The sequence below is a fragment of the Narcine bancroftii genome, chromosome 12, assembly GCF_036971445.1.
Source record: "Narcine bancroftii isolate sNarBan1 chromosome 12, sNarBan1.hap1, whole genome shotgun sequence".
NCBI classification, from domain to species: domain Eukaryota; kingdom Metazoa; phylum Chordata; class Chondrichthyes; order Torpediniformes; family Narcinidae; genus Narcine; species Narcine bancroftii.
The window spans coordinates 6,339,645-6,351,705 of NC_091480.1; the positions used below are offsets into that span (position 1 = coordinate 6,339,645).

At 41.1% G+C, this 12,061-nt stretch overlaps 1 protein-coding gene across 1 annotated transcript in view; it reads left to right on the forward strand.

Annotated features, from left to right (window-relative positions):
* The window catches only part of daglb (diacylglycerol lipase, beta), a 52,293-nt gene that overhangs the window by 18,821 nt on the left and 21,411 nt on the right, over positions 1-12,061 (forward strand). Inside the window, exons 5-6 of the mRNA XM_069906698.1 lie at positions 1,104-1,229; positions 4,048-4,181. Coding sequence (XP_069762799.1) covers positions 1,104-1,229; positions 4,048-4,181 — 260 coding nt within the window. The remainder of the gene's footprint in view (positions 1-1,103; positions 1,230-4,047; positions 4,182-12,061) is intronic.

The following is a 12,061-nucleotide window of genomic DNA, read 5'->3' on the forward strand; positions in this document are numbered from 1 at the left end:
TTGTAGACTTCAGGAAGGGGAAACCAGGAGAACGCAAATCAGTTCTCATCGAGGGGTCAGCAGTGGAAAGGGTAAACAAATTCTTGGGTGTCACCATCTCTGAAGATCTATCCTGGGGTCATCATTTCAATGCAATCATGAAGAATGCTCGCAAGCAGCTATACTTCATGAGGAGATTCGATATGTCACCAAAGACTTGCAAATTTCTACTGATGAACAGTGGAGAGCATTCTGACTGGTTGAATCACTGTCTGGTTTGGAGGTGCCAATGCATAAGACAGAAACAGGCTGCAGGGGGTTGTTAACTCAGCCAGCACCATCAAGGACATCTACAAGAGGCAATGTCTAAGAAAGCAGCCTCTATTCTCAAGGACCCCCACCACCCAAGCCATGCCCTCTTCACACTGCTACCATCAGGAAGGAGGTATAGGAGCCTGAAGACAAGCACCCAGCAGCACAAGGATGGCTTCTTCCCCTTCGCCATCAGATTCCTGAACCAACAATGAACCACAGACGTAACCTCATTTTCTCAGCTATTTAAATAGTGTATTTATGGAAATGTAACTGATAGCGATTTTTGCACCTGTAATGAACAATACCGCTGCCACAAAACAACAAAGTTTGTGACATGTTCATGACAATGAATTCTGATTCTATATTATCACATGACTATAAAGAAATCTTGATGACTATTTCCAGTGGGTTCTGTTTTTACAGTAAATCCTCTGGTGTCCGGCACTTGTGGGGGTTGGTAGTTGCCAGATAAGTGAATTTGCCAGTTGCTTGACATTGCGTGAACTAACGGCGAGGCGCACCAATTTTAAATGTTTGTATTTTGTACCTGTTTATTTACCGTTTTTTTTTGTTGGTTGCTTGAATCCTGGATAACAGGGGTTTTGTTTTAAGTGAATTAGATATCCTCTTCTGGAGAATCCATTTGTTTCACAATCACCAAAGCTGTCACTAGCTTTTAAGTTCCACGCCTGCCATGATGGGATTTAAACACGTCTTTAGATCAATGGCCAAGAATCCAGCATCAGTCCACTGTGTTATTACACATTACTTACAATCATTTTTATGTGTTTTACCCCTCCCTTGGACAGGACACAGACGTGGTGCCCAGTGATATCGCTGCAGGGCTCTCCCTCCTGCACCTGGAGCAGGACAAGATAAAACAAAGCCAGGATCTGGCGGACATGGCTTACACTGACCCACAACCAGCGTCTGCTGTAAGTTGACAATTGAAGGTCAAATCCGTCCTGCAAACTTTTGACTTCCAGGTACCCATGGGGATTGGTAGATGCCGGATAAATGAGTTTTCCGTTTGCTAGAGATTACATGTGGCATGATTGTTGAACTATGGTGAGCGCGCCAATTTTAAATTTCTTTGTTTTTAAACTTTATTTTCCCTGTTTTTTTTTAAACCAGTCGCTAGAAACTGCTGGTTGCTTGAATTCTGGGTTACAGGGTTTTACTGTATTTGATTTTATCACGTAGGTTGATGTGAGGGTGTTACCCTGTTTTGTGGTTCCACTGTCACCTGAAACTAGTGAAGTGAAATTGCTGTAAGTCGTTAGCATTGATACCAGATGATGAATGACAAAAATTGGATGAGTGGCAGTCACTAAAATTACAACAGCAGTTCCCCAGTGGTGATAATGTTCCACGGGCCTCTTTCCTATCCTGTCATTGTAACCTGTTCTTCTATTTGGCTTCCCCTGCTTCCTCCGAAGTCTGTCCCCAGTGTCCCTTAGCCTTTTTTTGTATAGATGCAGCACAGAAAACACCCTGCCCGGAAATATCAAGTGTGGTGCGGTAACTGCCTTGACTAAGGCTGCGCAAAGTTGCAGTGAGTTGTGCCCAAACCAATCTCCCCTCTGACTTGATCTCTCCCACTGTCTCAGAAAATCAGCCAACATATTAAAAAATACACTGAAATGCTGCAGGAACTCAGCTGGTCTTTCATAGGAGACAAAGATGTATGGCTGACGTTTCGGGCCTGAGCCCTTCAAGGAAAAAACAAAAAAAAAACAGGAAATCTCAGAAAAGGGACAGTTCTGGGGGAGCAGACAAGACCAACAAGAGGATGTGATAAGGGGAGAATTGATTTTGTTTGGGTGAAAGGAGACGGAAGGGAAAGGGAGAGAGACAGAGCTGGGGGAAGAAGTGGGGGTGTTTATAACGAAAGTCAGAGAAGTCGATATTAATGCCATCCAGTTGGAGGATGCCCAGATGGAAGGTGAGGAGTTGGTCATATGCTACCCCGGCCTTCTCCCCCCCCCCCCCCACCCCCTTCCCCTGTTGGGTAGAAGATGCATGAGGTTCAAAACGCTCATCTCCAGATTCAGGGACAGTTTTTTCAACCCAGCTGTTATCGGACTTTTGAATGAATTTCCCCGAGAAGTGTGAGATGATGCCATGCGCTACTTGACTGCTCAACACTATTCCCCAGACTTTTGTTTTATTGTAATGCTTTTTATTATTGCACTACCCTGCCCCCCAGGAGAGCTGCTTAACCAGGTCACATATGGCAATGAGGTCCACCACACTGATTGTTGGCCTGCAGGTGTGGACCATTAGACACATGCATCCAGAGGGCCCAAACAAATAATCCATTTTCATTGAAATAAACAGAGTTTGTATCACGGGCTAATGTGGGACTGAATGGGGGTGGGGTGGGGGGAGGGGTCACAGGCCAATGTAGCGGGGGGCTGTCTCTGTTCAGGACGAGAAGAAGCTTCTTCATCCAAAGGGTCTTAGGGAGTCTATCCTGTCACTGAGCATATTGAACAGAGACTGATAGAACTCCACACCACAAGAATAGGCCCTTCATCTCAACTAGTCCATGCTGACCAAGTTGTCTACCTGAGCCATCCTCACTTTCCTATCTAAGCATCCATCTAAATTTAAAATTTTTAACTTAACCATAAGCACGGTGACAGGCCCTTCCAGCCTACAAGCCTCTGGTGCTCAATTACACCAATTGCCCTTCAACCTCGGTGCGTTTCAAATGGTGGGAGGAAACTGAACCACCTGGGGAAAATCCCACACAAACTTGGAGAGAACATGCAAACTCCTTACAGACAGCACGGATTTTGAACTGCGGTCGTTGGCACTGTAACAACATTGTGCTAACTGTGTTTATAAACGACCATTGTCACCGCCTCTATCACTGCCTCTGGCAGCTCATTCCTTCCACCTACCTCTGTGTGAAAAATTTTGGCCCTCAACACTCTTTTAAATTTTTCTCCTCTTACTTTAAAACTGTGTCCTCTGGTTTTGGACTGCCTTCATCTGCGGAAAAGACTGTGTCCATTCGCCTTATCAATGCCTCTGTGATTTTGTAAAACCTTTTAAAGTTTAACCTCCTATACTTCAAGGAAAATAGTCCCAGTCCCAGCTAGTCTCTTTGTAACTCACGTCTTCCAGTCCTGGTGATTTCACCCTTCACCCTCTCAAACTTAAATGGCGGGGGTGGGTGGTGGTGTGAGGCATCTTATTGAAACATTTTGAATGGTGAAAGGCGTGGACAGAGTAGGCGTACAAAGGTTGTTTCCCACAGTGGGAGAGCCCAGAACAAGAGGGCACAACTTCAGGATTGAAGGGAGTCTTCTTAGAACAGGGATGTGGAGGAATTTCTTCAGCAAGAGGGTGGTAAATCTGTGGAATATGTTGTGGAGGCCAAGTCATTGGGTATATTTAAGGCAGAGATTGATAGGTTCTTGATTAGCCAGGATTTTGAAGGTTATGGTGAGAATGGCGGGCAGTGGGGCTGAGTGGGGGAAAATGGCTCATGATTGAAAGGTGGGGCAGACTCCATGGGCTGAATGGCTTATTTCTTATGGTCTTAATCGCATCCTACTGACAGCTGGGCAACCAGAGCTGCACCCAGTGTTATGGGTCTGAGTCTGTCATAGGAATGTGGCTCTGAGCTATGTGATGAGCTCTGATCTCATTGAATGGCAGGGGCGCAAGGGACTCCGACTGCTTGGGTTCTTGAGTGTTGTAAGGAGTGTGCGTCTCAGTGTTGGCTCCTTGTCCCCGCAGGCTGAGGAGCTGGATGTAGAGTTGGAGAATGCTGCCCACTATATGAAGTTTGCTGCTGCTGTGTACGGATGGCCACTGTACATCTTCTCCCACCCATTCACTGGACTCTGCAAGCTGAACCGTGACTGCTGGTGGTAAGTCCCTTTGAAGATATTTTTAATTTTTTCATAGTTTAATTAGGAGATACTGCACGGTAACAGTCCCTTCCAGCCCCCGCTGTCCAAATCCATCCATGTGACCAATCAACCTACCAATCCCGGATGTGTGTGGAACGTGAGAGGAAGCTGCATCACCCAGAGGAAACCCATACGGTGAGCGTACAAACTCCATACAGTCAGTGGCAGATTTGAACCCAAGTCACTAATCTTGCTGCCCTGTTATCTGTGAGTGTTGTGTGGTTACGCAGACTAGTACCAATGCTGTACTGCTGTCCATGGCATATCTTACATCATCCGTTTACTTTGTCCGTTGCCTTCCCTGTCTGGGCAACTGAATTGGTCATCTTAAACGTTGCGAGAGTCTCTGCTCCACCACCTCGTGCAGTGTGTTCCAGATTCCAGACGTCCTCTGGGTGAGAGAGAAGTTCTTTCTCTGATCCCTGCTTACGTTAAGCGGATGCCCTCTAGTTGTTGATAGCTCAGTTCCTCAGGTCCAGGCAACATCCAAGTAAATCTTCTCGGCACTCATTCAATATCTTTCCTGTAGTCATGTGACCAAAAGCACACATGACACTCCAAATTTGGCATCACCAATGTTTTGTACAAGTTTACCATTTCTCCTATATTCAATACTTTGATTTGTGAAGGCCAATAAGTCAAAAGCTCTCTTTGCAACCCTATCCACCTGTGATGCCACTTTCAGGGAATTATCTTTGTATTCCCAGGCCCCTCTGTTCTACCGTACTCCTCAGTGCCCAACCATTTACTCTGTATGTCCTTTCTTGGTTTGTCCTTCCAAAGTACATCATCTCACACTTATCTGCATTAAGTTCCATCTGCCATTTTTACGCTGGTCCAGATCCCTCTCCAAGCTTTGAAAACCTTCCTCATCTCCAATCTTTGTGTCATCTGTATCAAGACAATGAAACAGTGAAATGCTACACATTTAATCTGCTTCAGTGACATGGTTGAGGTTTAAACGTTGCCCAGACAGGGGTGAATTTTTCAGCTCTGCAGGGTTTGGTGTTTGGTGTTCAATACAGGTGCGAGGTCTGAAGGGCCTTATACTGTTCTGTGTTGTAACCACCTGAGAGAGTTGGAATTCATGCACAAGAAACAGAAATGTTCAAGGCATGGCTAGGATGCTGAATGAGTTACCCACATCTGCCCACAACTGAGAGACATTGCCAAGTGTTGTGTCAGTCCTTTTTTTGAAATTCCTCCAGTGCTAAATGCATTACACAATGCTGTTCCAGGGCTAGGGAGATATTCTGTTAAATCACTTCTGAATGAAGCTGTTGAGAAATGTAGCATGTTGCAAAAATGGGCTGCAATGCAGGAACTCGACCACATCAACTTCCTGATTTCTAAACAGTTGACTGGCTTCAGGGAGGAGCAGAGTTGTAACTTGGGAGCCTTGCTGCTTCCCAAAGCGAGCCTCCCATCCTCTGGATTTGTCTGTAAGGTTCTTGGCCCTCCTGCTCTGAGGTCAAAATTAATTTTAAAACAGTATCATTTGACCAATGACCAGAGATGGTCAACTGAGCGAATTAGTTGAATGTGGGCATTGCAGGCTTCATAAGTCCAGGAGGAGACCATTACCACGTCAGGCAAGAAGTGGGTAGGGGGAGTCACGTGATGGAGTAGTGGCCGGTAGGGTAAAACCAGCCCTTTCCAGAAAAGAAGAAAAAAAGTTAAGAAAAGACAAAGTTCAATAAGTACAAAATATAAGAAATAAAAGATAAAGTTGTAGAGAAGAGAAAGAAAATGGCACCTAAGAAGGAAAAAGGAAAAACAACGGGGGAAAAAAGAAGAAGAAAAGACACCGGAAAAGAAAGAAAGCCTTACCTGCACGAAGGAACAGGGAGCCATGGTGGAGAAGAGCGCCCGATCTCCGAGGTTGGTGATGGCCCTGTAGAGTCACGACCCCCCTGACCGGTGGACTGCAAATATGGCTCTCTGAGCCAAACAAAAGTGCGCAGTGCGCAATCTAAGGAGAAGGAAAACACCGATGGGAGGGAGGCTCAGCCGAGGAGCGGGCAACCACAGCGCGACCAGCTGAGGGATGCCCGACACTAGGGCTCTCAGCTGGAGGAGGAGGAAAGTGGCAGGAGAGGGAGTGAAGTACCAGGTGAGAAGGAAAGAAGAGCAGCAGCAGGAGGCTCAACAGATGAGCAGCTCAGAAGAAGAGGACCAACAACAAGAGGCCAAGTAAGAAGAGGCCTGGCAGTGATACAAGCAACTCATCAGGAAAATCAGAAGAGACACAGATACAAAGAAGAGAAGAAGAAGATACAAACACAGGTACAGACACAGAAGAAGAGGAAGAAGACCAAGATCTTCACAGAGAAATAGAAGGTAAAACAGATAGACAGAATATAGGGAAAAGAGTTAGCTCAGAAAATTGATATGTTGGAAAATTATGATAGATGAAACAACATAAAAATAGTGGGCCTGAAGGAAGATGAAGAAGATACAGACATGAAGGAATTTATAAAAGGATGGATCCCGAAAGTCCTGGGACTGACAGAAATGCAGGAAGAAGTGGAAATAGAAAGGGCACACAGAGCATTAGTTCAGAAACCACAGGCACATCAAAAACCAAGATCCATCTTAGTAAAATTTCTGAGATACACGACAAGAGAAAATATACTGGAACGGGCAAGGAATAAAGTTAGAGAAGAAAATAAACCATTGGAATACAAGGGACAAAAAATATTTTTTACCCAGACATAAGTTTTGAACTCTTAAGGAAGAGGAAGGAGTTTAATACAGTAAAATCGATCCTATGGAAAAAAGGTTATAAATTCATGTTAAGATATCCAGCTGTGCTTAAAATATTTATCCCTGGGGAGCAAAACAGACTGCTCTCGGATCTGGAGGAAGCACAAGATTTTGCAGAACACTTGCAAGACAGAAGGAGGGATGAAGAGATGTAACAAGAATGAAGAACGGCGATAAAATATATATAAAGATGTAAAAACAATGTATATGTAAAGAACTAAAGAAGGGAAGGAGAAGCTAAGAAAGGAAGTAAGGGGAAAAAAAAGGGAAAACTTTGTTATATGTATAAGAAAAGTGTTTTCGGGGGGGGGGGGGGTTGGTGAGGGAGAGAATAACCGTCACTGTGAAATCAGTTGATGCTTGCGAGCAGATTCGCAATCCAAATGGAAAAGGGAGTTGTGGTTGTCCGGCAAGGGATAAGGGGCAACTCAGAGGGGGGGGGGAATATTTGGGGTTAAGGGTATATTGGATGTGTGAGTTGTTGGAATATTTTGTGTTTTAAATGTGTTGTCAAACAATGAGTTTAAAAAGGGAAAACTGAGAAATGAAAATGGGGAAAAGGCGGGTGGTGGAGGTGAGGAAGCAGAAATGAGGTGTAAACAGGATATGAGAAGGCCACTTTGAACTATATGACTATAAACATTAATTTGGTTAAAGGGAAGAGGCTATTAAATTTACTGAAAAAAGAAAAAATAGACATAGCATTTGTGCAGGAAACGCATCAAACTGAAGTGGAACATAAGTTAAGGAGAGACTGGGTAGGGCCCGTAACGGCAGCGTCATATAATTCAAAAGCTAGAGGTGTAGCTATATTAATTAATAAAAATGTACCAATCAAAATAGAGGAGGAAATAATAATTCCAGCAGGGAGGTATGTAATGATAAAATATCAGATATATTCAGAATTCTGGAATCTGATCAATATAGATGCACCTAATGAAGAGGATCAAAAGTTTATGTAAGATATTTTTTTGAAGATTGTAGACACACAAGGAAATATATTGATAGGAGGGGATTTTAACCTTAATTTGGATCCTTTCTTTGGCTTGGCTTCGTGGACGAAGATTTATGGAGGGGTATGTCCACGTCTGCTGCAGGCTCATTGGTGACTGACAAGTCCGAAGCGGGACAGGCAGGCACGGTTGCAAGGGAAAATTGGTTGGTTGGGTGTTGGGTTTTTCCTCCTTTGTCTTTTGTCAGTGCCAATGTGGATAAAACTGGACAAAAGACTAGCAAAAAGAATAAAGTGGCCAAATTTATGGTTAAATCAATGCAGGAAATGAAACTTATGGATATATGGAGGAGGCAGCACCCAAGAGAGAAGGAATATTTATATTATTTGAGTAGGCATAAAACATACTCAAGGATTGATATATTCTTGTTGTTGGCCCATATTCGAGGGAGAGTTAGGAAAACTGAATATAAATCTAGATTACTATCTGATCATTCACCCCTGTTATTAGCAATAGAACTGGAGGACATCCCACCAAGAACATGTAGATGGAGGTTAAACTCCATGCTACTTAAAAGACAGGAATTTAGAGAGTTTATTGAATGCCAAATTAGAACATATTTTGAAATAAATACGGAATCAGTGAAAGACAAATTTATATTATGGGATGCAATGAAAGCCTTCATTAGAGGGTAGATAATAAGTTATGTAACAAAGATGAAAAAGGACAACAATTGGGAAATGGAGCAGTTGGAAAGGGAGATAGTAAGTACAGAAAAGGAATTAGTAAAGAGGGATGATATAATGAAAAGGAGAGAATTGGCAGACAAAAAAATAAAATACGAAACATTACAAACTTATAAGGTGGAGAAGAACATAATGAAAATAAAGCAAAAGTATTACGAACTAGGAGAAAAAACACATAAAATATTAGCCTGGCAACTTAAAACAGAACAAGCTAAAAGAACGATACTGGCATCAAGGAAAAAGGACAAACAAATTGCATATAATCCAACAGAGATTAATGAGAACTTTAAGGAATTTTATGAACAATTGTACCAAACTGAGAACGAGGGGAAAGATGATAAAGAAGAAGAGTTTTTAGCCAAAATTTAACTGCCGAAATGGCAAGAAGAGGAGCAAAACAAACCGATAAAACCATTTGAAATAGAGGAAATACAGGATATATTAAAAAAGCTGCCGAACAATAAAACACCAGGAGAGGATGGATTTCCAATAGAATTTTATAAAACATTTAAAGAGTTATTAATTCCTCCTCTCCTGGAAGTAATGAACCAGGTAGAAGAAACACAAAACTTGCCAGATTCATGTAAGGCAGCAATAATTACAGTAATACCAAAAATGGGGAAGGATCCACTAACCCCAGCATCATATAGACCAATATCTCTACTTAATTCAGATTATAAGATGATAGCAAAATTATTAGCAAACAGATTGGCTGACTGTGTACCAAAAGTAGTAAAAGAAAATCAAACTGGATTTATTAAGAAAAGACAAACAGCGGTAATGTCTGAAAACTTGTTAATCTAATTCATGCAGTTCAAGGAAATAAGAAACCAACAGTGGCTGTTGCTTCAGATGCAGAAAAATCCCTTGACAGAGTAGAATGGAATTATTTATTTAAAGTATTACAGAGGTTCAATCTACCAGAAAAATATATTAATTGGATTAAAGCATTATATAATGGACCATTGGCGAAGGTAACAGTAAATGGATATGTATCAAATCAATTTAAATTATGTAGGTCAACTAGACAGGGATGTCCATTATCCCCCTCACTGTTCACTTTAGCAATAGAACCATTGGCAGAACTGATAAAAACAGAAAATAAAATAAAAGGGATAAAAATAAAGGAGAAGGAGGATAAAATCAGTTTCTATATAAGAAATTGAAGGAATATGGAGAAATATCGGGGTACAAGATCAACGCAAATAAAAGTGAAGCGATGCCAATGAGTAATGCGGATTATACAGAATTTTAAAAAGAATCACCATTTAAATGGCAAACACAAGCAACCTGATACCTAGGTATTAGATTAGATAATAATTTAAGCCACCTGTTCAAATTAAATTATCAGCCACTAATAAAGAAATTGTAGGAAGTTGATAGGGAGGGTAAATTGCATTAAAATGAATGTCTTCCCAAGGATACAATACTTATTTCAATTGTTACCAATTCCCTTAACAGAGAAATTCTTTAATGAACTAAAGAGAATAATAAGGAAATTGTTGTGGAAAGGGGGGAATCCGAGGATAGTGTTAGATAAATTAACAGAGAGGTATCTCCAAGGTGGCTTGCAGTTACCAAACTTTAAAAATTATTATCTGATTTTTACCAGACAAGGGAAAAACCAGACTGGACTAAGATATAACTAGGTAAAATAGGGGAGAAGATACAGGAACATAAACTTTATAAGTGGGATGAAAAGCTGGTGCAATATAAAAGCTCACCAGTACTACATCATTTACTCAATATATGGAAGAAGATCCACTTAGAAAGGAAAAAAACGAATTACCAACTACCAAAATTACTATTGACGCAAAATCCGCTAATCTCTTTTACAATAGACAACCTTTCCTTTAGAGAATGGGAGAGAAAAGGGATCAAAAGAATAGAAAATTGTTTTATTGGGAAACAATTTATTAACATTTGAACAGTTGAAGTACAAATATGGAATAACTCATGGGACAATGTTTGCATGTCATCAACTGAAAGCTTATTTAAAGGATAAATTGGGAAGCAGACTGAGATTACCAGAAAGAAGCAGCTTTGAATATGTGATTACAGACATAATGATAATTAAAAGATTTATAATGAACATGTACATTAAGCTGCAAGAGAAGGAAAATGATGAAATAAGCTATAAACCCAAACAAAAGTAGGAAAAGGTTTTAAACATAAAGATAAAAAATGAAACATGGGAAAAGTTATGTTCTGGAACTATGAAGAATATAATAAACACAAGGCTACGCATGATACAGTATAATTGGTTACACAGGCTATACACCACGCCCCAAAAGTTAAATAAATGGGACCCAACAGTATCAGATTGATGTTTTCGCTGTAAGAAGGAAACGGGAACAACAGTACATGCAATTTGGGCATGTGAGAAAGTGAAAATGTTTTGGGAAGATCTCAATCAGATCTTAAATAAAATCGCAAAAAATAACACCAAAAAATCCAGAGATCTTTCTTCTAAGTAATATAAGAAGTAAGAAATTAGGCGTCAAATTGGATAAAGTGCAAAAAAGATTTATTACGATAACCTTAGCTGTAGCAAAAAAATGTATAATGTCAACTTGGAAATCAGAAGAGAGCCTGAGAATACAGCAATGGTCCATGGAAATGAATAAATGTATTCCATTGGAAAAAATAACATATAATTTAAAAAATAAAGTCACATTATTTGAACAAATTTGGGAACCATACATGGAACATAACAAAGGGGGCCTGGTTCGGACCTCCACCCCCTAAAATGATAAGACAAAATGACTTGATCCAGTGTGTAAAAGTAGATGACACATTTTTCTTGTTTGTTTTTCATTGTGTGAAGACATTGTTTAATGGGTTTATTGTATTGTATATGTTGAATATTTATTGGTTTTGGAGGGGGTGGGAAGGGGGAGGGATGGTAGGGGGGAAAAAAGGGGAGAAAATGCCACTGTGTATATTTAATGAGAAATGTTTGTATATATTTTGGTTGATATGGTTCACAGTGTGAAAAATAAAAAAAATATTTTAAAAAAAAGGACAAGGAGGTAAAGAAGCCATGCAGAATATGCATAGATAACGTAAATAAAAGCAGACTTTTTCTACTGAGGTTGGGCAAGGACATGTCAGGAGTGGAAGGGGAAATATTTAAGGGGAACATCTTCACTCAGAGGGTGGTGAGAGTGCAGAAGGACCTGCCAGTGGAGATGGTGGATGTGGGCTCGAATTCAATATAAAAATGTGGATAGGTACATGGGTGGGAGGACTGTGGTCTGGGTAAAGGTCAGTGGGTCTAGACTATAAATAGATTGGCACAGACCAGATGGGCTGAAGGCCCTGCTCTGTGGTGTCCTGTCGATGCCTTGCTTTCGCTAGTTGGGGCATAGAA